At 32.5% G+C, this 27,535-nt stretch overlaps 1 protein-coding gene and 1 pseudogene across 1 annotated transcript; both read left to right on the top strand.

The window, feature by feature from the left end:
- The first annotated feature begins 531 nt into the window (after window positions 1-531).
- Window positions 532-3,245, top strand: LOC112747990 (uncharacterized; annotated as a pseudogene).
- Window positions 3,246-20,173: 16,928 nt separating this feature from the next.
- Window positions 20,174-23,221, top strand: LOC112747991 (uncharacterized). Its single transcript, XM_025796202.1, has 4 exons — window positions 20,174-20,570; window positions 20,694-21,896; window positions 22,048-22,282; window positions 22,435-23,221. The coding sequence occupies exons 1-4, from the start codon at window positions 20,174-20,176 to the stop codon at window positions 23,219-23,221; spliced, it is 2,622 nt and encodes an 873-aa protein (XP_025651987.1).
- Window positions 23,222-27,535: the final 4,314 nt, after the last annotated feature.

Here is a 27,535-nt window from a genome sequence, read left to right on the forward strand (position 1 = left end):
TTAAAGTAAATAATTCCCTCGATGACACTCGAAATGAGAAGCAAGGGCGGATGTGGACACGTGGCTAGGGTTTAGCGACAACTAATGTCATAATGAAAACATAAGGAAACTAAAATGTTATAGAAACAGGGCTCGGTGCGGAAAAGAAATTGGCCTCCTCTCAACAGGGCCTCTCACCGAAATTGCAACGCAGTGAACGAGGCTGCCAGTGTTACTTCTAAGAACCGTGCTTATGTGACCGGCTTGCTTGGTGAGAGGTCTTGGAAAAGTTCAAAATGTCTGTAAAGGAAGAATCTTCTGCAACACCTGACCGGTGACTTGCGGTTAATAAAGCGATCGATTTGGTACCTCCCACTTAGGCGGGCTCCGTCTGGTGTTCAAAAATCATAGATTTTCCCGTCCACCACTGTCATCATGACAAAAATAGTTGTGTATAAATATGAGAACCCCAAAGCTTATACAAAATATATATGTGTATGTTATTTGGATCTGCTATAGGTTGAGCTCGATATTCTTTTCTGCTGCAAACAAATGGCTGCGAGGAAGGATTTCGTCAGGGATATCAATCCAACCAAGCTTGCCTGGTCCTTGGTTGTGGGGGTTGCTCGATTGTATGAGTTTCCAAGTCAGTAGAACAAGAATGAGGTGTTTAGCTTGGAGTTGATTTTACAAGATGAGAAGGTATTTCCATCATTCATACTTATACCTTGCAGCTCCTTCTTAGGTGTGCACTAATAAGTTATGTTCATGTTGTTTTTATCCAACTTACAGGGTGATAGAATTCATACAACCGTTTGCAAGCCTGGGTTGGAGTTGTTCAAAAATAGGATAAAGGAGCATTGTGTTTATAGTATGCAAAATTTTATTGTTAAGCTTAACAATGGAAAGGTTAGGACAACTCCTCACAAGTACAAGCTTAACTTTTATACAAAGACGGTGGTGGCAGTCCTACCTATTAAGACTTTTGCTTTTAACCCATTCAAGTTCCGTCCATTTCATGAACTTGATGAAAATGGTTCAACCGACGAAAATCTATTATTTGGTAAGTTTAATTGAAATAGCTTCTTTTTGTCATCCTTTGATCAGATTGGGAAGTTATACCTTTAGATTTAAAGCTATGTATTGTGACATGCAGATTACATAGGAGAGGTTGTTGGAAAGGAGGAGGTCAAGGGGCTGATTACACGCACTGGTGATGAAACGAAGCTTATTACACTTCAATTGGAAGATCTAGAGTAATGTTTATTGCTTTGGATATGTGTCAGCTATGAATTTAGTATGAGTTTTGAATCATTTAAACTGAGGCTTACTTTGGGTATTAACTGTGGTCATGCACAAAAGAAAAGGGAAAATGCAATCATTATTTAAAGGGGAAGTAAATTGTTTTTTACGCCTAAATGTGTCTAAATTGTTGGATATGTTAAATAGATCATGACTCAGCAGAGGTTGGTAAATTAGTTTAACATATTGTGCATATTTTATTATACGGACAAACTATGTAACTTTGATGCACTACTTTATGTTATTAGTAACTAATAGTGGACAAATTAGTTAAGGTGTGGTGTTCTATTTTTCGTTCCAGACAGCACAAAATTAAATGTACATTGTTTGGGGAATTGGTCGATGAAGTTCTTCCACATCTCGAGTGAGATGATGGGGAGCCTTTCATAATGGTGGTTCAGCTCTTTAAGTCCAACATGTACTTGAATTCTATCAATATTCAAAGCACCTACTATGTGTCCACATGTTACTTCAATCCAAACCTTCCTGAGGTTATTGACTTCAAGAAAAGGTTTGTCATTGGTGCACAAATACTTGGCTTATTCTGCATTTAGATTCCAGATTTTGAATATGATATTAGTGTATGTTAACTTTTTTGCCATATGCACAGATTGGCAACGGATTTTGTTCCCTGTTCACAACGAATTAGTCAGCTGGAAGCTCAACCTCAATACTCAGTCACAGATGAGATCAATGCCGGCATTGTACCAGTGCACACTATAGAAGAGGTTCTTAATATGACTGAGGTGAGATTGCAATCTGATAACTTAGGCCGTACGTATTTTGTTACTGACTTAGACCATTTTTGTTAGAAAACGTCATGTTGGATTGTTGGGACCATTGTTTCTCTAGAGGTTGGTAAAGATGATTGGTCCTATATGTCATGTAAGACATGTCCTAAGAAGGTTGTGCAGAGCAAAGATAGGTATTGGTGTGATAATTGTAGGCGTGTAGGCTTCAAGGTTATGCTAAGGTTGGTTGTTAGATCAGAAAATTTTCCTAATTTTCTTAATGCGTGCTTTATATATTCAATTGGCAAATATAGTGTAGTTGCATGTAGTTATCTTTACGGGTTATGGTTAATGTGTTGCTGAGATGTTAATGTAGGTATAGGCTCCAAGTAATTGTGACTGATGGAAGTGGTTGTCTGAACCTCCTTGTGTAGAACAAAGAAGCAGAGCAAATGATAGGAAAGTTGCTGAGAAAGTTAAGGAATTATCTGTAAGTCAAATTGATTCGAGCTAAAAAAAAATTCTCATAGAGAATGTGTTTATGCGGCTGAGTAAAACATTCTATCCTCCATGTAAAGAAATGTGAGAAAGGAGAGTCATACCCTAAATACCTGGAGAATATGATTGACAAAAGGTTCTTATTCAAGCTTAACATCACATACAAGAATATCAATGCCGTGGAAGCGGTGTACAGCGTCACAAAACTTTCGGACGACAAGTCCCTCATGTCCAGTTATGGTGTCCCCAACTCTTCTTTTGATGCTTCTGTAAGTGCAGGATGTTATGCTAAGACCTAAAAATCTGCTCTGCTATTCAATGTATTGTTGTACCTAACATGATTCTTAACTTTATCTTACTTCGTGTAGTGTTTGCATATACTAGCTAATATCCCTATAGCTGAAACAGATGAAGATAGCAATGGACATGCTGCAGTTTTCCTGTCCAAGGTAAAGAGTTTATGCGTGTCACATCATTCTGTTAGCTATGGTAAATAGAGATAACTATCTGTAATGAAGAGGCTGCTAAGTATGTAGTTTTTGATTGTGGAGTTTGTGTGAAACTTAGGATTCTGCTGTTGAGAGCAACTGCGATAGCTCCTGTCAAACTCCAACCAAGAGAACCTCTACTGACGCAGTTGATGACTTCCCAGCAGAAGCAGCCCTGTCTCCAGATGTTCAGGCATCAGCTAACAAAACATTTAAGAGGAATTGTGGAAGAAAAAAGATTGATTGAAAAGTTTGTATGGAAGTTACAGTGTTGGTTTGGTTAAGTTTATCGTAAGACAAATCTTTTGTTAGCATTATAGCTTAATGTTTTCTTAGCCTTTCAATCTGTTTGTAGTTTATATATTGTGTGTCGTTGCAATGTTCCTCCTTTTGTGATGTTTAATGTCTCCTCAATTTAGTTGCTTTATTTATTAAGTTCTTAGGTGCATTATCTACAGCTGGCTGCAGCTGGTAATGTTGTCCAAGATTTTAAGCCTTACAAATTATGTTATTTATTAGCCCATTCGCCAGAAAACTCTTTCCCTTTATCACACATTGACATCATTCTCCAATCCTCGATTGAAAAGTATACTAATTAAACTATAGTAAATCTGTCAACTCCTACAATAGTCATAATCACTTATTTCATTCCTTATTCAGATTGTATTTCTTGACAAAATCAATAGGATATTATTGAGAAAAGAAAGTCAAATTGCAAGAGTCTTTACTCATTGTTTGGGTATTCAAGCAACATTATTTATACTCATTAAAATCTTTAATGGGACCATAGTTCATTGTTTGACCAACTGTTGTGCCAAAAACCGGGAAAAAAAATCTCTGTTCTGAATTATACAAGTATAAAAGTGCATTTTTGTCTTAGTAGTCCTTTAAGTCATAAGTGATTAGCCATGACAGCAGTCTCAGTTGATTATTTGGCTTAGAGATTAACCGTGACCAACATTTTAATTTTATAATTCAATTTTTTTTTGTGGAAATATCATTTTAAATTTTTAATCCTGTGAACAAAAATTTGGCTTCATGTTGTACGAATAAAAATTAAAATATAATATTCAATTCATTAACTGGATACATAATTAGAATAGCACAATTGTGATATTTGAAGTTAGACTCATTTTAATTCTGCTGGATAGTCATGAATAGATTTTTTGTGCATATGGAGCATGACTAGATATCAAGTTTATTCTCAACTACTGTTACTTACCAACTCTATGAAAAAGATATATATATTTACAAGTTGAGGTTGTGCTTAAGAAGTAACATTGGGTTTAAACCAGGAAATTTGCATTACTTTTGTATTTGGTTCACATCACCTTAAATTCTAAATTAGACTAATATAACTTGCAGACTAAGTTGTTAGGTTATTTGCACATGTTGTGGTTCTTATAGCTTACTGGAAAACAGAATATAATTGTATTGCATTCCTTATTATGATTAGTTTCTCATGCCATGGTTTACTTCCCTCTAGACCTTGCCTTTATGCCTGCATTGTGTTCTTGGACCTATGTCCCTGGAATTTTCATGACACTATTCTTTTACTTTTACAATCAATAAAATAATTTATTCAAGGATTAAGGTGTAATGATATACATTAATTGGTGATAAGGAACCAAGGCTAGAGCGCTTTGTGCAAACATTGCCCTCAAATGTGCGCATCTAAGGAGGTAATCATTACATTAAGCATGACAACCACAATAGATTGAATTATATATCTATTTGAAAGCATGGATGACAAACCCTGCGTTCCTCCATTATTTGCACCTTGTTGCATGCGGTAATGTTGTCTAACCTTTTAAGCCCTATAAGTTATCTTATTTATTAACCCATTCGCCACAAAACTCTTTTCCCTTATCACACATTCACATCATTCTTCAACCCTCCATTGAAAAGTATACTAATTAAACCATTGTAAATCTGTCACTGCAACAAATATTTGCTCAATTGATTCTATGTATGCAAACTCAATTTTAGATATTAAAACTCTATTATAAGGATAACTATCAATAGTCATAATCACTTATTTCATTCCTTACTCAGTTTATATTTACTTACATACAATGAATGAGATATTGTTCACAAAAGAAAGCCAAATTATTATGTCTTCACTAATTGTTTGCATATTCCAGTAATATGATTTACATTTAGTAAAATATTTAATAGGAGCATAGCAGCATAGCTCATACTTTGAGCAAATGTTGTGCCAATGAAGGAAAATGAAATTCTATTCTAAATTACACAAGTATAAAACTGCATTTTTCTTTTAGGAATACCAAGTTACAGAACACAACATCCTCATTAAAATAATCAGTGGAATGTATCATAATTTAGGTTTGCATGTGTAACCGATATTCCCAAGATTTTACAATACATTTTATCAATGAGGTTTAAATTTTAATTTTAATTTAATACCTTGCAAAGCTAGCCGACTTGCATTTTGCCGCACGCTAGCTCAATTAATCACTAAAGCAACTCAATCGAAATGCACTTGGAATGGGAAGAAGAAGTAACACCACTGCCGTATTGGATCCCATTTTGTTTGCTTCCTTTATGGCGATGTAATGGCAGAGATAATGATGTGAATATCCTGCAATCAGATTTGGAAAAATCAATATCATTATCTATTGTCATTTCTAGCAAGTCTCTTTGTCAATTAAATTTGGCAGCCTGCCGTCGCATTACAAATGGTGGGCTTGCTTTGTTTTATTAAAGGAACCAAATGGCAAGGGCAAATTACTTTAAAATCCAGACTTAACTCATTCCAAAATGGGAGATTTTATTAGATAAACAAATCAAGCAGGGGGTTAGAATGGAGAATACACACAGCTGGGTAAACTTGATTTATTAGTCATGTCAGCATTAATAGTGAATCTTCACCAAGATTATGTTTCCCTGCTTTGTAGCTTGATTTAATACTTGCTTTAATTTCACTGTGAGATGCCTTCCATATGCTGACATATGAGCTTCTTGCTATTGTATCTACTTGACCTTAACTTACTCTCTAGGGATTTTGCCATTGCGAGCCTTGAGGTGAGCTTCAGCAGAACAAACATTTGTCACCTATACATGCAAAGTAAATTGGACATGCCAAAATCCTATTTATTTATTTATTTATCATTAGAAGGTGACTCAGGGAGTTGTTCACCCACCATCTTTGGCTTCAGAAACTCTGACTTCCCTGCCAAAAGTATCCATCGAAGCTGTTCCCCTTTCAACTGTGAGATCTTCTGAATTTGTCAACCTTGAACATTACCCATAAAAGACTAAGCAATATAGTTCTCCTTCAATTACTATTTAGTACGGATGCCTAAATATAAATAAAAAATAGTAATCTTCTCATTAATAATATATTCCTATGAACTCTTCTATAAATGAAGAGGATTACTGAGAGCATATAAATACAAGTCATACACTGAAAAAACACATTTTCCTAACCTGCGTATCTTTCCCCTCCCTGATCTCTTACTTCTGCAATCATCGCATCTCAGACACAATGAGTGATGTTCCTCCTGTCTCTATTCCCCTGCCCGAGCTCCCAGACGAAGTTATGCTTGACATTTTCCATCGTGCTGATGCTTCAACCATTTTGAATGCTCGCAGCACCTGTCGCTCCTGGAGAGTCAAATTAAGCAGCTATGACTTCGTGACAACACTTGCTCAAAGGTGGAAACATCATGGCTGCTCACTCCTGATGCATTTTTGCTATCCATCCTCTCTGATGAACTCTGTAGATTGGGTTATGAGGATGGATGCTTCGAGTGGTTACACTATGCCGTTTCACTTTCCTTTTTTGCTGACATATGAAGGTTGGTTCCACATTATTGGCGTTGAAAATGGGATCCTCTGCAAAAGATATAGTTCCATGGGCAAGAATTCTTACTTGCTATCTTGGAATCCTGTTAGCCGAAAATAAAAAATTATCCAGGATCCTGTTTATATTTTCCAGCTTGACTTGGTGTATTTATATGCTTTGGTGTACTTTCCATCCACTTTGGATTATGCCATCCTTTATATTTTCAAACAAACTTCAGAAAGTCCTTCAAGCTCACTTTCGATATATACAAGCTTCAGAAGAAACTGGAATATGATCATAACATGTCCACCATATGTTGTAACCTTAGATGCTACGTATGTTACACTTGATGGATCAATTTATTGGTTAACATGCTCAGTTGACGATGATGAAAGAAGATCTCCGTATATCGTATGTTTCTCCTTATTATCTAACACTTTTCAGCAAATTTTCATTCCTCAGTAGGCTTTGGCTCATTGCTACATGCTCATGCTCCTGAACCAAAAGGTTTGCCTTACCTCATCTACTCATGACGAGGAAGTATTCAGCACTTCTATTTGGCATGTTACTGTTACTAAGGAGAAGCCAGCATGGACAAGGTTGTTCATGTACAATGGCGTTGCCCCTCTCTTTACTCCTGCCATCTTTGTTGATGAAAATATAATAGAAATAAAGGAGAGGCATTTTGAAGAAGATGGCGTCGATGATTCACACGTTTCACACTTTCACATATGTCGATACACTCCCATGGACAAGACTAGGAGAACTCTTCATTGGGTAGAATATGAAGATAAAGTAAGGATTAAGTCACTGCATGTGTATCATGAGACATTATACCCGGTTTGAAGTCGAGATCTGAAAGTGCATTCAGTTTGATGAAGGTTATAAGGAGCCACATGGTATGATTACTCTGGATTACCTCTGGTATATGTAATCAACTTAGTTTTAAGGTTAAGTATGGTGCATATTTTGTATCCTATCTTTGGAGCGTGCTTTTAGTGATTAATTCCAGTTTCTATGTCGTTATCTTTAGTGGAAAAAAATATATGTTAAACCTGATTATGCTGTATTTATGTAATACATCTTTGGTAGGCCACATCTACTAGGGGTGCACATGGGCCGGGTGAAGCCGGGTTCGCCGTGACTTGAACCCGACCCTAAATAATGACCGGGTCTATTTATGAGACCCTTACCCGACCCTAAACCCGATAAAATCGTGTTATTTTCGGACCACACTTAAGCCGGGTCTAGACCGGGTGAAGCCCGGGTCTTGATCAACTTTATCACGACATCACCAAAAATTAGATTCTACATCTTTTGAACCTCTAAGTTTTGGAAAATAATTATTCCATAACATTGCAACATTCACATAATAATAATTTAGAATCTAATAATAATAATTTAAAGTTTCATAATAATAATTATATCAATTACACATTAAACATTCAAAGTTCAAAAGACAATTAAAACAAAATTAACAACCAACACAAGATTAACATAATAATAATAATTTATAGTGTCATACCAACCAATAACAACAAAATATTAAGTAGTAAACAACTACACGGGTCCAACGGGCCGAGACCGGGGCCAGGTGACCCGAGGCTTGGCCCGAATCCGATTTAATAAATAACCGGGGCCATCTATTGAAACCTCGGGTCTGACCGGACCATAACGAAACCGGGCCAAATTAGCCCCGAAGTTATCGGGCCCGATCTGGATCTTCGGGCCGACCAGGTCTTATGCACCCCTAACATCTACTAGAATATAATGTACTTTTATGCTTTGGTTGTTATAACTTATTTAATGGACATCGTGTTTACAACATCAACTTGTGTATCATGATTTTCTTTTTTTTTTTTTTCTCTATGAATGATTATTGGTTGAGGTAAATTTCGTTATACTCCATCATAATCAAGGAAGCAATACAACAATTTTTAAAATCCTCATATAAACTGAATCCATGCTTTTAGCCCGTGATCATATAATGCTCCATATGCATAAGGTATAGATGAAGTTCAGGGAAAATTAACTCTGCATAAGTTGTTAGCTTAGTTGCACATATTGTGGTTCTTATAGCTTACTGGCAAATAGGATATAATTTTATTGCATCCCTTTTTATGATTAGTTTCTCATGCCATGGATTATTGTTCTGTACACGTTGCCTTTATGCCTACATAATATACTTGATTCTTCGGCTTATAGAGATTAGCCATGACCAAATGTTTCGAATTTATAATTCAATTTTGCTGCGAAAATATATTTTTCAACTTTTAATCCTATGAATAAAAATTTAGCGTGAAGTTGTAGGAATAAAAATTAAAATATAATATTCAGTTCATTAAATGGATACATAATTAGAATAGCACAATTGTCACATTTGAATTTAGGCTCAATTTAAAACCAAAGGATGCCAATGAATAGATTTTTTGTGCATATAGAGCATGAGTACATTTTAACTTTATTCTCAACTACTGTTACTTACCAACTGCATATAATATATATATATATATATATATATATAGTTGATGTTATGCCTAAAGAAGCAAAGTTGGGTTTAAATCAGAAAATTTACATTTCTTTTGTATTTGGTTTACATCACTTTAGTTGCACATATTGTGGTTCTTATAGTTTACTGACAAACAAGATATAATTTTATTACATCCCTTTTTATGATTAGTTTCTCATGGCCCTCAAGACCTTGCCTTTATGGCTGCACTGTGTACTTGGACCTATGTCCCTGGAATTTTCATAACACTATTCTTTTACTTTTACAACGAAAAAAAATAATTTTTTCATGACTTGAAGGTGTAACCATACACATTAACGAGTGATAAGGAACCAAGGCCTAGAGGGTTTTGTGTAAACATTGCCTTCAAATGTTCGCTTCTAAGGAGGTAGTCATTACATTAGCCATGACACCAGTCTCAGTTGAGTCTTTTGTATACAGATTAGCCATGACTAACTTTTTCAATTTATAATTCAATATTTTTGTGACAATGTCATTTTAAATTTTTAAACCTGTCAACAAAAATATTGTCACTTATTATAAGAATAAAAATTAAAATATAGTTTTCAATTTATTAATTTGATACATAATTAAAATAGCACAATTGTGACAACTGAAGCTAGAGTCAATTTGAAATCAAAGGATAGCCATGAATAGATTTTTTGTTTCCCTGTACCATGACTAAATATGAAGTTTATTCTCAACTACTGTTACTTGCCAACTGCATGGAAAAGAAATATATACTTACAAGTTGATGTTGTGACTAAAGAAAGAAAGTTGGGTTTAAACTAAAAAATTTGTATTATTTTTGTATTTATTTCACATCACTTTAAATGCCAAATCAGAGCAGTATAATGGAGACGCTGTGCATAGAAGCCCGAAAAGCTATGCCAGCACATTATCACTTTTGCTGTGATTTCATGTCAACAGCTTCCTAAATTTTTCTCTGTGATAAGATACTTTGTAAATAATTCCACATGTAAATAGGTGTACAAAAAATATCTAACAAAGTCAACTTGACCCTCTAAGATCTATTTATGCTTTTATAAGATCGTGCATCAAAGAGCAGGATCTTTTTTTAACGTCTCTTTATGCTTTTATGTTACTTTCCTTTCCAACACAACACATGTGCTCAACTCATGTTTAAAAATGGAGTATGAAACTAGAATTGCTGATTCTTCTTCTAATTGTCTTCCAGAAGACGTACTCCGCTACATCTTTGGAAAGGCTAATCCTTCCTGTATTTGCAGATGTATGGTACTGAACACATTTTAGTGTTCTGCTTTAAAGGAGTATAAATTCTTATCGCAGAACCACCTAAGTTATGCCCCCATTTAAACAAACACTTCTACTGCATATTTCGTTCCCCGAATGGAGAACCAATAATAATGCAATTCTAAGTGTTAATCCTTCAACAGGTGCAGCTACCAGGTTGTCCCTCCTAACGGAGCTGGCAAAGTGTGATGATTTTGAAATTGTGGGTTCCTGTTTCGGCAACCTCTGCCTCACATTCAGTAACGGTTGCCACTACAACAAGTTACTCATATGGAACATCCTTACACGCAGTGTGCGACAATTGCCTCAGCCACAGCCGTTTAAGGTGCCTACATGCGTCTCAGTTTTTGCTTTTACTTACTATCTTTCTAGCACATACTACTGCATTGTGCACGTATTCAAGCAGAACTTTGAAGACAAAAATATTTGCTTTACCCTATAGAGCAGCCAACACGAACACTGGGAACCAAAGAGAGTTTCGACTGGTGACATCAACAAGGTGGGTGCTGACTATGTTTCGCAGAAGGGGTTGGTCCTCTGGATTAACTTTGGAGGCCACAATTTACAGGTCCCTATTTCTGTAATAATATTTTGTATAAGTAGCTACAAGTGGCGTCAGGTTCGAATTCCTAACAATGCAAGGTCAGATTGCAATTCACTAATTCTATTGAAAGATTTGACTTGCTTCATGTCATACACACCTAAGAATGATCACTACAGCATTTCGTTATGGTTTCTTGAAATGAAATGAGAGAATTGCTTTCGATGGTGCCCTCTTTATCAATTGGAAAGCTTTAGACTATATGAGCAACCCAGGCTGTTTTTGGATGAAGACATTATAACTATAACACAAGAGGGGAGGCAAGCAGGAGTGAATCCCAATGAAATTGTGCTCTCAAGATGCTCATGGGATCCATATCAATGACAACATCTGCTTTGTCAAAGCTGGCCAACGAAAGTTGGAGTAAAGGGACTCATGCTTTACATTATAGGCCTATTCCCAACTTAATTTGAAAAGAATAGTTTCTAGCCTTTAGATAAAAGATCTCGCATAAAAAGTCCCTTTTGCATTTATCATGATAAATTATGTTGGATTTATAATCCAAATCCATAATCTTTGTTAATCATATATTACCTTGTTTAAATTCAGTTATATTTTTAATGCTTTTATTTAATAGTTAGTTATACACTTAATCATATTCCCAACACCACACATTAAAAGGAATGTTACATTCTGAAATTTAGTTGATAATTCTTAAAATAAATTCACTATGTGGCACAAGTGAAGAATACCACAGGGATAAATGTTAGAAAAATATTGTAGTCTATTATGGACCTTGAGAGATCCAACCAAGTATCTGTTAATTGTCAGATTCCCTACCCTGCATTAAAAGAATAAACCTTCGTCATATGCCTCCACTTCTCCTACATGGTGAAAAAATGCGGCTTCGAACCAATTCAATATGGCAGGCATCATAAAATCCTGAGTTTTTTTTAGACGTACTTTCAACCCACGCATGTGACATCCTCTTCGAGGCTTCCACACCATGGTTACGATTCAGGTATGTGTGAATCACAACTTGAAGATTTAATTCATATATGGATCCTAAAATTGCAAATACATAGTATCTCACTGAACCTCAATACCCATCAACCAATAATTTCATTTTTTTGACCCAGATTTCCCTCATCAGCCTAACCTGAAATTGCCACACTAGCATAAAACAATCGGGTCAAAATGCGAAAGAAGCGAGGCACTATAGATTGGCAAAGCTATCTGCGAAAAAAAGAAAGCTAACTGATTCATACCACAAAGGTGATTTCAAACTATATGTTTAGGTCATACGAAACAAATTTCATGTTACCTTTGTGCTGCATTCCTGCATTAACCAACATTATTTTATCCTTTCTAATCCTTTGCAGAAAACCTTGGGATAGCACAACTACTTCCACACAAGCAACCTGTAGGCATATGTTGCAATAGTACACCACCGTGTGAAGATAAAACCCCATTGAAGGAGTTGTCAACTGCTTTCTTACAAGGTATGTTATGTAGATGGCTGACACATATAGGTAAAGATATTTGAATGAAAAATAAAAAGAACTTATTTTGTGTTAAGTTACACCCTACACCTCTATCTAAACCATACAATATTGCTCACAAATTCAACAACTTACATTGTAAATTTCTCTTTCTTGTGGTAGCGATAACATCACGAAACTAATTAGAGGAGCCTATCACCTTTAGTTACAGCAAATTGGCCTGCGGTTGAAGTTCTATAGGACCACTTCAGTGCAGATTTTGGTTCTTGCTATTTCTTAGCTAAGCATTGCTAACAATAGGAACCTTCATGTTTCAGGCTCTAGCTATAACCATGACAAGACAAGTCCTCCAAATGCATCTAGCCGCACCAGCGTCACAAATAACTTTTCAACAAAGTTGGGGACCTCAGGGATTTTTCACACCACTGATCAATCACTCGGTAAAGATTTCTTTATTGCCATTAGCAACTTCTCGCATACAACTTCATCTATCAAAACAATGACACTTCAAGGTTTGGACTCTTTCGAATATCATGCAAGTTGTGATTGTTTGACACACAGACCTATTCTAACCATATCGTATACATTTGTTGCTGTAATTAGGAGGAGAGAACACGATGCAACTAACCTCATGTCTAACTCATCCTTCCTCCTATGCTCAAAAGCCTTCAAGAAGTGTGAGCGCAGGACGCCACATTCTGATTCCATCAATACATGACCATAGCAATGTGAAATCATCCAGGCTTGCAACCAACTCGGATCTATTCTCAGGTGAAGGTACAAATCTCTTTCCTTTCTTATTCACAATTCATGCAGCTCAATTATGCATACATATATCAGTGTATAACTATAAGGATCTAAAATAACAAAAGGATGATGCCACAATTTTCCCTTCTTTAGGTCGAACAATGTCACAAGAGCTTCTTTCAAACAAAATCGGAACTGGTATCATTTTCACAACGTCTTCGAGGCATGTACCATTCATCTCTGATGTGCTTAACGCATTCGCAAACAACACACCCAACTTTAAACCAAGCAATCTTCAAATCTGCCCTCCATTCGAAGCCAACCAAGGTAACATTAAAGACCAACTTTGTACAAAATTTTTCTTCATGTTTTATATCATAAACAAATTCATTAACACAAACTTCTTGAAGCGTTCCTAAAGACAAAATCAAATGCATGTAAAACATTAAGATAAAAGCCAAAATTGTTTGTGCAGACCATTCTTTCCATATTGACGAAGTCAATAGAGATGATGCACATGATTATGAGACCAACTCCAGTGCCGGTTTCATTTTCAGCCAAAATCAAAATCCATGAGAAGCTCTTCCAGGTAACAAAGTTGCACAGCATTTTGATATATCATTATCTGGCGCAGCAACATATAGGTTGATGGGCACATGATTCATGGAATGTTCTTAATTTAGCAGATTTACAACTGACAACAGAGCATACAGAGCCAACCATAACACGGAGTTAACCATCGAACAAGATTGCCACCAATGATGTCGATCCAGGTTTGTCCTTTACTTATCAATTTTGTTAGCGGCATCCTTTTGATTCTTACGGGCTCTACCCTGAGATCTTTAACAATCTAATTTTTAATGTGAGATGCTTATGAATATATCTTTTTATCGATATATATTTGAATGGATGTACTGTATATACTCCTTATGGTTATAGTATAAGTAACAATAATTGATCCTAACCATAGTTACTACCCTGGTGAATTCGCAAATTAATGATTCAGATATCCGCAATGCGGTTCATGAACAGTTATGTGCGCCACGGACGGACCCAGGCTTAGGAGGAGGGTGGCGCTTGCCAATATAATTCAATATATAAAAAGTAATAATTCTATATAAATCAATATATTTGTCCCAATGTGATTATATTTTTTACTCACAAAAATTTACAAAATTTTATTTTAAAATTCATGTTAAAAATAACTCTTTTATTCAAGTTAACGTGTAACAATATTTATTTTGTTAAATTTGATTTAATATCAAAATTAAAAATAATTAAATAAATTAACTCAATAAAAAATTAATAAACAGTGATAATATAATTTTTTAAATCTAATCAACTAATTAATTAACAAAATAAATCCCAATTTTCTAAATATAAATAAATTTATCAGTATTTTTTTGTCTTCAAACATTAATTGAAATTAGAAAAAATAATATTTATCTATTAATTAATGTTTTTTATTTTAAAATTATATGATACTTTTTAATTTGGGCAATTTACGTTATTAAATTGTTATATCCTCAATATTACGCAAATGCATTGTTTCCAAATCCAATACGCAAATACATTGATTCACAATTCTATATAAACCGCTACGGTTTACAGGTGTGCATAAACCGCTACAACCAGCCGCGGTTTACGTGTGTGCGTGTGTGAGTGTAAACCGCTGCAGGCAGCAGCGGTTTACGTGTGTGTGTGAGTGTAAACCGCTGCTGGCAGCAGCGGTTTACGTGTGAGTGTAAATCGCTATAGGCTATAGCGGTTTACATGTAGTGTGTCTATTTCAAACAAAAAATGGACAATTAGATGATAAAATCCAAAGTTTTTCAGTCAACAATTAGATGATAAAATAATATATAGATACAATGACGGAACTAGGCAAAATATTAAAGAATAACCAAAAATTAATTTTATAATAAAATAAAATAAAAATAAAAATTAAAAAAAATAAAATTAAAATTTATATATAATTTATATGAAAACAATTAAAATTTAAAGGGATTATTGTCCCCTTTCTCAGTCTGAGATTCTGCTTCCAAATAATTAAAATAAAACAAAATCAGACTTTTCTGGTTAAATATTAGAATTTTTGTTTCTCTATTTTTTTTTCTTTAAAGACAAACATGACTTCTATGTTTTAACTCTTGTTCACTGGAAATAACTAAGTGTAGTTTTTACGTTCTGTTCAATTATTAAATTGAAAAATAATTTAAAAAATATTATTTTTTTGCTAATTTTGCCATTCGATTTTATTTGTAATTAAAAAATCAAGAATAATGATCAATTTTTATAAGTTTTGATTTTTTTAATCAATTTTTCATTTATTTTGTTTGTTCATAGTAATATGTTTTTTTAGAATTTTTTTTTATATTCTCTAATGCATATTCTTATATTTTTGTAACGGAATTTTTAGTACTCATTATTCATATAAAATTTTTAATTATTTCTATTAATACATGTTCTTTTATATGGAACTTAGTTAATTTTTATTTAATTTTATATAATTTGACTATATAGGCAGCACACTACACGTAAACCACTATAGCTTATAGCGGTTTACACTTATACACGCACACACGTAAACCGCTGCTGCCTACAGCGGTTTATACTCACACACACGTAAACCGTTGCTGGCAGCAGCGGTTTACCCTCACACACGCATACACGTAAACCGCGGCTGGTTGTAGTGGTTTATGCACACCTGTAAACCGCTACTGCCAGTAGCGGTTTATATAGAATTGTGAATCAATGTATTTGCGTATTAGATTTGGAAACAATGCATTTGCGTAATATTGAGGATGAAACAATTTAATAACGTAAATTGCCCTTTTAATTTTATCTCTTAAATAATCTTGCTTATAATAACCATTTCGGACTAAAAATTATTTTATGTCATAAATATTATAACAAAAATAAATTTCTTAATTGAATATGAGATAATTAATATTTGAAAATTATAATGAATAATAGAACAATTGTTTAAAGGCATAGAAGTTAATTTTGATATATAAAATATGTATATTTTTTATATACTTATTTGATTATATTTATTCTTTTAGATAATTATTTGTGTGATGAATGTAAAATATATTTTTTAATTACAATACATAATTAAATAGATGCATAAATTCTTTAATCTAACAGTATATCAAAAATACATTACAAATATATAAAAATATTAATAATTTAAAAAAAAAAAGAGAAAAATAATTATGAATTAAATTTTTATTATTTGATATAAACATATTTTTCATATATGGGTTTATTTTTTTATGGTATTTAAATGCAATTATAATTTCAAATTATAAATGATAATATTAACAGATGCTAACATGCCAATTAATTCAATTTTTTATTATTAAATATATACAAAAATAAATAAAAATAAAATTAGTTAGGATGATAAATTATATATAATTTAATTAAAATATTTTAAGTTCAAATTTTAGAAATAAAAAAATATATTTTTCTATAAATTATATATAATGAATAATATTTTAAGACACTCACTCTTTTTAATTTTTATATTTCTATTATATTTTTAATATAATTAGCAATGTTTAATAAAATTTATTTTAAAATATATATTTTTACCCGACTCTTAAAATTTTTTTCGTCTGTCACTGATCTACGTTGTATACTGTATTTTAATAACCGTTATATCGTTTGAAGATTTATTAACTAATATCTTAACTCATTTTAAACTGAACTCTTTGGTACAAAATAAGGTTTAGAATTCGTTGCTTTCAATTTGTTTGGTTTCATTAAATATGCTTATTATTTGAATTTGTAATATTCCTTTCAATTCACTTTATCATTATATAAGAATGTCGGAATGCATTTATAGCCAATAAATTATTAATATTTTTTATTCAAATATAATTAAACGCATTTTTAATAACTGAATCTATATTTTCAAAAAAAAAAATTTTTTTGGTGACTTATTTTCAAAATTTTATGCAAATATGAAATAGAACTTCTCAAAAAAATATTTTTTTTTCTCAAAAAATATACTTTTAAAAATAATTAAAAAATATAATTCAACCACGACAAAGCATTCAATGTTTTGATAAAAGTACGTTTTGAATTTATTAACGACAAAAAAAATTAAAAATATTTTACAATATAATAAAAATAACAACAATAAATATATTTTTTACAAATAGCAAATGACTTATGTAACTAACAACGACTAAATGCACAAATAATTTGTTTGTTACATGAATCATTTATTTATTTATTTATTTATTTTTATCAAAGATAGGAGACTCGAACCTGCAACTTTTTAATTAAGTATGGGAAGACTATGTCATTTGAGTTATAACTCATTGACAAATCATTTATTATTTGTAAATAATATATTTATGTTTGTTATTTTTATTATATTTTAAAATATATTAAGAAATTTTGTATCATTAACAAATTCAAACATTACGTTTATCAAAAGTTTAAACAAGTAAAAATATTTTTTTATGTATTTTTAAATTAACTTTGATATATTAATAACATAAATAATTTTACATAATAATTCAATTGGATTTATATATCTAAAATAATTTTTTAAACGTAAATCTAAAGATACATTATTCAGTTACAATTCTTTTTACTTACAATTCATTAAAAAAAATTTCTTTTAAATAATTATTAATATGTTATTTAAAATGGAAACAAAACAAAAGGAGATAAAAAAATATGGCGTCGTAGGTGCGGTCGAATTATTTTTTCATTTTTTTGAAGAGTATATTTTTTAAGAGGTCTATTCGATATTTTCACAGATTTTTAAAATATAAATTGATTTATGAAAAATACTTTTAGTTTTATTCAGATAACAAAATCTAATGATTTTAATTTATTTATTAGGTAAATTTTAATAGAAATTAAAAACAATGGTTATAGAGGTAATGGTTATGAATAAATTCACACTTGAATTTAATGACTATAATAGATGCATTGCTTGCATACCATTAATTAGGTAGATTTAATTTTAGTCATTTAAATTAATCTAATGACTATAAATAAATTCGAACAAATGACTATTTGTATTCATAAAAGATGAAAACACCGACATATGTATCCACACTAGATCGAAACTAAACTTGTACCCACGCAAGATGTCCTCCGTGTGACGAAAGTACCCTATGTGGCACTCCAACCCTCCAAAAACAGGGTACTTTTGTCACACGGAGGGCATCTTGCGTGGGTACAAGTTTAGTTTTGATTTAGTGTGGGTACATATGTCAGCGTTTTCATCTTTCATGGGTACAAATGGTCATTTATTCAATACATTCTCATATTCTCATATTAAAATTCTATTCTCATAACATACATTATATATATAGAGAGAGAGAGAAAGAGAGAGAGAGAGGTTGTTTAAGTAACAGTTACCCAATCTCCAACTTTATTTTTCTTTCGCATCTCCATATTTCCTAATTTTAAACCTAAGTGAGGTTTAAAATTACTTGCAAACATTTTGATCCACAACATGATACTTCATGGGACATCGTAAAATTTTAATAGTAATTATAGTCTTATGCAACCTGAATCCATATGACAAAAACATTTTTTATCGAGACTCTTAACATGTATATATTGCATGATTTGAATATCTATCAAATTACCTATAAAGTTGGTATATTGAACCTTACTATATTTAATTTGATTGTGGTCTCTTTTTCGAGCTAAACACACATTTGCCAATCCTATTTTCTTTCCATAGATTATTGGGATATTAGAGATCCGACATTTACATGCCAACACTGCAAAGCTATATTCTGGTACGAAGAGCGCATAGAAAAGCACTACAAGCCTAAATGTCCAAAGTTTAGCCTATGCTACCGACAAGGTCAAGTCCAACTTCCTATGATTCAAGAATCTCCTGATTCGTTGAGGAAGCTTTACTTTGACAGCACTAAAAAAGCGGAACACTTTCGATCGAACATTAGGAACTACAATAGTATGTTCGCTTTCACATCATTCGGGGGGTAAGATACAAAGAACAATTAACCAAAGCCGTGGGCCCCCAACCTTTATTCTGCACGGGCAAAATTACCATTTAATGAGGAGCTTGCTTCCACCAGAAGGCGGAGTAGCAAAATTTTCACAATTATATATATACGACACTGAAAATGAGATTCGAAATAGAATCACCGCTGTCAGGTCATTTCCAAACAATTTTATTAAAGGCTGAAAGATAGTTATCTCACTTAATTCATAATGATTGCAGACATCATATTTACATGTTTTATGCCATTTTTTGCAGCTCTAATGATCACTTGAACAAGCTTCATGCGGATATTGTCTCTACCATGAAAACTACGTTGGATAATTATAACATCCTTGCAAAGTCTTTCCGACTTGCTTGCAATGCACTCATAGCAAACGGCAATAATTTTGTTTGCCTTCGACTCATAGGCAAAAGAGGAAAAGATGGGAGGAGGTATAATTTTCCTTCAGTGTCTAAGGTTGTTGCCTTAATTGTCGGTGATTTTGATGGATCCACAAAAGAACGAGATATTATTGTTGAGACCAAATCAAGGTCGCTTCAAAGAATAACAGAGCTCCACCCAGCTTATCTAGGCTTGCAATATCCTCTTTTATTCCCTTATGGTGAAGATGGATGGAGAGAAGATATTATCTTGAACAAAGTTAAGAAAAAACCAACAGATGAAGACAAGCATGTCACAATACGCGACTTTTTCGCATTTCGAATCCAAGACCGACCTTCGCACAACGGTGTCCTGTTACATTCCCACCGGTTATTCCAACAATTCATAGTTGATGCATTCTAATGGTTGAAGGTGCTAGATTGAAATTTATTTACACCCACCAAACCGAATTTAGAGCTGAGATCTACAATGGGCTTCGGGATGCCATTTTCAATGGCGAGACCAATGCTGCCTCAAAGGGTAAGAGAATTATACTGTCAGCAACATTTACTGGTAGGCCAAGATACATGATTCAAAATTATCAAGACACCATGACAATATGTAGGTGCGTTGGTTATCCAGATTTATTCATCACTTTTACATGCAATCCGCAATGGGACGAAATACAACAATATTGTAGAATGCATAAAGTCAAACTAGAGGACAGGCCAAACATGATTTGCAGACTATTCAAGGTTAAAGAGGACATGATGATTAAAGATCTTAGATACAACAAATTATTTGGTGCTACAAAAGCAGGTACGAAACTTACATATATATATTTCACGTATTTATCCCTACCATGTTCCATATTTCTTCATAATTAAATGAATGTTAATACCATATGCATTATGCTGTTTTTTCCAATTATCTACACAATAGAATTCCAAAAGAGGGGACTCCCACATGCACATATATTGTTATTATTCTTGCATGAACAAGATAAATACCCAACCTCTGCAGACATAGACAAAATCATATGTGCTGAAGTTCCTGATGCTGATGTTGACAATGCATATTACGAGGCTGTAAAGAGTTTTATGCTTCATCCATGTGGTCTTAGCAAACCAACTTCGCCTTGCATGGAGGAAGGTCGCTGCATCCGTCATTTCCCTAAGAAGTTCAACAAAATGACTATAGTTGATGAAGATGGTTATCCAGTATATAAGCGTCGAGACAATGGACGCACGGTGGAAGTTTCAGGAATTCATCTAGACAACCGATATGTCGTGCCACATAATAAAATGTTGTTGCTAAAATACCGTGCTCACATTAACGTCGAATGGTGTAACCAGTCAAGATCTATCAAGTATTTGTTCAAATTTGTAAATAAAGGAAGTGATCGCATCACAGCCTATTTTTCTACGAAGTCCACCGATGGTAAGGCAACTTTAGAAGTTGATGAAGTGAAAATGCTTTACGATTGTCGATATATATCTCCTTGTGAAGCTGCTTGGAGGATCTTTTGCTATGACATTCACTACAGAAATTCATCGGTTGAGAGGCTAAGCTTTCATTTTCCGGATCAACAACCGGTTGTATTTACAGATAATGACTCATTGGTTGAAGCTGTTACAAAGGCAACTGTTAAAGAGTCCATGTTTCTAGGCTGGTTTGCAGCAAACAAAACAAATGCTGAAGCTAGAAAACTAACCTATAATGAGTTTCCAAGAAAGTTTGTTTGGAAATCATCTCTGAGAGCTTGGGAACCCAGGAAAAGTCATCAGGTCATTGGAAGGATGATCTTTATACCCCTATCATCCGGTGAGCTATATTATTTAAGGTTGTTGTTAAACATTATAAAAGGACCAACAACCTATGCAGATATCAGGACTTACAATGGTGCAATCTACTCATCATTTCAAGATGCATGCTATGCACGTGGTTTGCTAGACGACGACAAAGAATATATTGATGACATTGAAGAAGCAAGTCATTGGGGCTCAGGTCATTATTTGCGGAGGTTATTTGCGACACTACTATGGTCTAATTCAATGGTGCAATCAGAAGTTGTCTGGGAAAAAATCGCCATCCTATTAAGTGATGGAATTTTGCATGATCACAGAGTCATGTTTGGCCTACATGGTAACGAACGAATTGCAATCCATGACATCTCAATTTATTTTTCCATCCTTAAATTGTTAACTACATGTTTTTATCATATTTGTTTTACATAACACATGTTTCCGTCTCCAACAGTCACTTATATATATATAATACTTTCTAAACATTTCAGATATGCTTTTCAGTGACGAAGAATTAAAGGATCTAACCTTGATTGACATTGAACAAATATTGAACAGTAACGGAAAGACTTTGCGTGATTATCCAACCATGCCATTTCCATCAAGAGATATCGACCATCTTAGGACGCGAAACAAAATAATCTTTGACGAATTAAATTATGATCGTGTTCTGTTAGAAAAGCAACATAATGACTGCCTCTCAAAATTGACTGCGAGCAAAAGGGGGTATATGATAAAATCATGAGCTCTACAGATAGTCAAAATGGACGTGTGTTCTTTTTGTATGGCCATGGAGGTACAGGAAAAACTTTCTTTTGGATAACTTTAGCTTCAGCACTAAGATCATGTGAACAAATAGTGCTAACTATTGCATCTAGCGGCATTGCCTCTCTACTGTTATCTGGAGGTCGAACTGCACATTATAAGTTTGCCATAACATTAACTCCAGATGAGTTCTCTACTTGCAACATTAAGCAAGGAAGTTCATTAGCAGAATTAATTGTAATAGCTAAGCTAATTATTTGGGACGAAGCTCCCATGATGAGCAAATTCTGTTTTGAGGCATTGGACAAGACATTGAAGGATTTGATGAGATTCAAAGATGATCATAACCAGCACTTGCCGTTTGGAGGTAAAACAATTGTTTTTGGTGGGGATTTTCGACAAATTTTGCGTGTCATCCCAAAAGGAACAAGACAAGACATTGTTAATGCGTCTTTAAACTCTTCATACCTCTGGCAACATTGTGAAGTATTAAAGCTGACTGTAAACATGCGATTGCAATCTATAACTACAGATGATCAGGTAGAAGGTTTAAAGCAATTTGTTGACTGGATACTTCAAGTTGGCAATAGATTATCTGACAGATCAAGTGATGGCTGCAATAGCATTAACATACTTCCTGAATTCCTTATCACTAATTATAGTGATTCTATTAAGGCAATTATGGAGGCAATCTATTCTGATCACATTGGTGACATGTGTAATGAAAGCAACTTGAAAGGTCGCGCTATCTTAGCTCCTACAGTTAATGCTGTAGATGAGGTAAATGATTATATGACTGCAATGAACAGCAATGAATGCAAGACATATGTTAGTTCCAAAAAATGTCTATCTGAGGGAGGTAGCAATCAAATTCAAGCTATGCACACACCAGCGTTTTAGCAACAATTAAGTGCTCAGGGGTTCCAAATCACGAATTGAAGCTCAAGGTTGGTTGCCCTGTGATGCTTATTAGAAATATTGATCACTCATCTGGCCTTTGCAATGGTACCGGGTTGATAATTACAAGACTAGGAGATAAAGTTATTGAGGCAAAATTGTTAAATTCCAACGACTCTGTCAATAAAGTCTTTATTCCTAGAATGACACTCACACCGTCAGATGCCAGACTACCCTTTAGATTCCAACGGATACAATTTTCTCTTATGGTATCTTACGCAATGACAATCAACAAAAGTCAAGGACAATCCTTGAATCACGTGGGATTGCTATTGAAAAAATCTGTCTTCACTCATGGCCAACTTTATGTTGCCATCTCAAGAGTCACAAACAAAAAAAGGGTTGAAAATTGTAATTTCTCATGACGAAAACACAAACAAGACAGAGAATGTTGTTTACCCTGAAGTCTTCAGAAATATATGACAATACGTTCAGTATTACGTATATTTTTATTATTACATAATTCCTCTATACACTCATTTTCGCTTATCCAACCCTAACTATTTATTTATAACTTTATCGCTACAATCTTACATCCTTTTCATATTTTTACCATTTTTCGTTTTTCATTGCAATTGTTAGCAACTATAACTTATTAACTCACAAGTATTTATCTTATGCTCAAACCATTATTTCTTCCATTACAGTACTTCTTCAACATTCATATTTAATACAATTCAAACCTTACTCAATCAATTTTACGGAATTATATTTCAAATACTTTGAGTTACTATTTATATAATTTCTGCATCTACAAACAACACGAGAATAGTCTAATCTTTTTCATGTCCTCTTTTTTCTTTATTAAAATGCTTACAATTTATTTTACATTTTACAAATACTTTTACAATTATAAAGATCATCATTTTTTTTCTAACATCAGATAAAATAACCAACAATTTTTTACATTTACGTCATTTTAATCTGCATATGTGTTGCCCGTGCATCGCGCGAGTATCTTGCTAGCTAGTTTTACTTTTAGAGGTCTTAACGCCTCACCACCTTTAATTTATGTTCTAGGCATAAAGTTCTATGTAATAGGGTGTTACATATAGCCAAAGTGGGAGATCATAATCTGATCTATTTATGGGCTATATATATATCGCATTAGCTATTTCATATTATATGACTTATATATATGATCTCATTTATTGTTATAAATGCTAATGAAATAAGTTATTATTACTTTTGATTTGAAATTAAACGAGAATAAATTAGAGATATTATTTTATTTGGACTTTAGGGTTTAATGGGTGCCACACTCAAATATAAATAGTAACTTCAGGGTTTTGGTTTCCAACACATCAAAGCCGCTTCCGTAGTTCTTTTCTCATCAGAGGAGTTGTAATTCAACCCCATCAGGGATATAGAAGGTTTTGGTTGAGAAAGATCAAATAACCGAATTCTTTCAATCAGGTTCACAAATTCAGGTACGATTCTGCGCTCTCAAGTATTAACATGGATGATACTGGGATTAAGGAATTCTAAGAATTTTCAAACAAATTAAAATAGTATCTCTGATTTTATTCTCATTTAATTACAAATCAAAAGTAATAATAACTTATTCTATTAGCATTTATAATAATAAATGAAATCACAATATGAAATAACCAATGTAATTATGATCAATTGTATATGTATTGTCCATAAATAGATCAGATTAGAAAATTATAATTTTCTAACATTATTATCACTCAAGTTTAAGATGCACAATATATAAGACTTTTGAAGTGGAAAAAATAAATTTGCTATTTTACAACACATGGCCAAATTTAAAATTGAAACTCAAATTCAGATAGTATAAATAACAATGACTATTCATAATTTTATTAGAAGATATTTTAAAATAGATACTGAAATCAATTAATGTGAATATGTAAACATTCTTAATGTAGAATATGATATTTCATGTTGGTGAAAATTCTGGTCAAACTTTAACTGTTAACACTTCTACAGAAATAGATCGTGTTCAAAATTTGATTAGAAATCAAATTATTAATTATATGCAATAGAAATAATGGTGTTTTTATATATTAATTTTGAATAACATATTATATTATCTTTTATGTACTTTATCGGTATTTTATCCTTTAATTTAATATTTATTTACACTAATATGTTAAACTATAAGTTTATTCATATATTATTTCTATTTTTGATATAAAGTATCAATTTTATATGTTATTTTTTATTTAATCATAAATATCAATTTTACTATAAAATTAATTAATAAGATTTAATAATTTATTCAAATATTTAAATTAAAATAATAAAATAATATAAAAATATTATTTAAATTAATGTCTTTTATAGCAATTTTTTATGTAAAAAAATTTAGAGTATTGCAAATAATATTTATTTTATTATAATTTATTTTGATATAAAAATTATCAAACATAAATTACATTAACATAAATTTATTTTTCATCAAAATTAAATTTAAAAAATTAATTTAATACAAATTTTTGTTTATAAACTTTAATTTAAACACACATTTTATCATTGATAAATTTATTAGCATTCTAAATATTTATAAATAAAAATAATAATTTACTCTTTTAAAATTCATACTCCACTTTATCAAAATACACCTTTTAAAAAAAATTTATAGACCTGTCCGCCCGCTCCCATTAAAATCCACAAATTTTGTGGTGTGAGTTAGAAGCTAAAATATTTAGATATAAATAATTTTAGTGTAAAATACAATAATATTTAATTATTTTGATATTTTATATTATTATAATAATAATACAAAACGTCATTGATATTTTATAAAAAAAAAATATTTTTTTAATTATAAAAAAATTGTAAAAAAATATTATTTTAATTATATAAAAAAAACGTCATTAACATTTTGTAAATATTTACAACAATGTATAATACATAGGTTAGATATCTTTAAAGATTTGACCGTTCATAATTAAATATACAAAAATAAAAGTCGGCGAGTTGGACAGAATTTTTTAGTTTGATGAGTTTCTTTAGTTATTTACTAATTTATTATTGGTCTATGTAAGAATAACCCTTGACCTTTTAACGACGTTGGGTCTCTTGTGCCAATTTTTTTTATAAGAACCCGGTAGTCGGTTTTATAACAATGGTTCTGATTTTCTAACTTTACTAAGCAGTAGTTGGGGTATTGGAGAATTTTTATATAGGCCACACGCTTAAATAATTGATAAAATTATGGAGTAGTAGTTGTGTGATAGATTTATAGTCTAAATGTGTTGAACTTAATTAGTTTAAGGCCAATTATAGTGTACAGATACAGTTTGGTAAAGAGTTATAAATAAATAGTTAAATACTCCCATGACTCCATGAGTGTAATGGGCATGCAACACGTGCCAATGTGTGCGTTGTGGAGTGGAGGGAGCAACTTTGCAGAGTTTGGCTGAGCTTGCCAAGGCTTGTCACAACATGCTTGATGTTGATGGCTAATTGTGGAGCTGCATATGGGATGTTGGAGCGGTGTAACAGGCTTATCCCTTGTGGGTTCCGTATTTTTGGGAAGTGGGTGACCCTTAATGGGCTCATTTGTGTGTGAACCTTTTTGTTTTTGAGAAATTGTGTTTGATACGTTTGAAATTTTTTTTTTCAAAAATATAAATAAAAGTTAAAGAAAAGAATAAATACGTCATTAATTTTTTGGTCTGTGGGCATTTATATCTTTAAAAATTTAAAAATACATTTAAATCTTAACTTTCTTAAAATCTAGACATATTGACCTCTGATCTAATTTATCCCATTCTAAAAACTCTCCCACGTATGCATCTGTATATCGACCAGGCCAGTACAATAAAAGTCATATTTAATTTTTTCGTTAGGTCTACCAGACTCAAGTAAATAAAGAGATCGATGTGTCTAAATTTTGATAATGTTAGAGACTTAATGTATTTTCAAATCGTTGGAATTTAAATATCCGTAGACTAAAAAGTCAATGACCTATTTATCCTTTTCTCTGAAAGTTAGGATTGATGTGAAAAACATATTAAAGTGAGTTCCAAATTAATCAGAATTTTCTATATCTCTAAATATTGTTTGTCTTTTTTTTTTTGTTACCCATAATATTTTTGTCAAAAATTAATCTGTCATAAATTTAAGTTTCATTTAAAATGTTGTTGAACAATACATACACAAAGTGAGATTGAAAATCACAACACTTGCTTCCACATAGATGGGCTCAGTAGTGAGTAGCTAGTGGGTAGCACAGTTTCAGCCGACATGCCTCAAACTATGTTAGCATCAGTAGTCAACTCC

Source organism: Arachis hypogaea, chromosome 15 (genome assembly GCF_003086295.3).
Source record: "Arachis hypogaea cultivar Tifrunner chromosome 15, arahy.Tifrunner.gnm2.J5K5, whole genome shotgun sequence".
Lineage (NCBI taxonomy): Eukaryota > Viridiplantae > Streptophyta > Magnoliopsida > Fabales > Fabaceae > Arachis > Arachis hypogaea.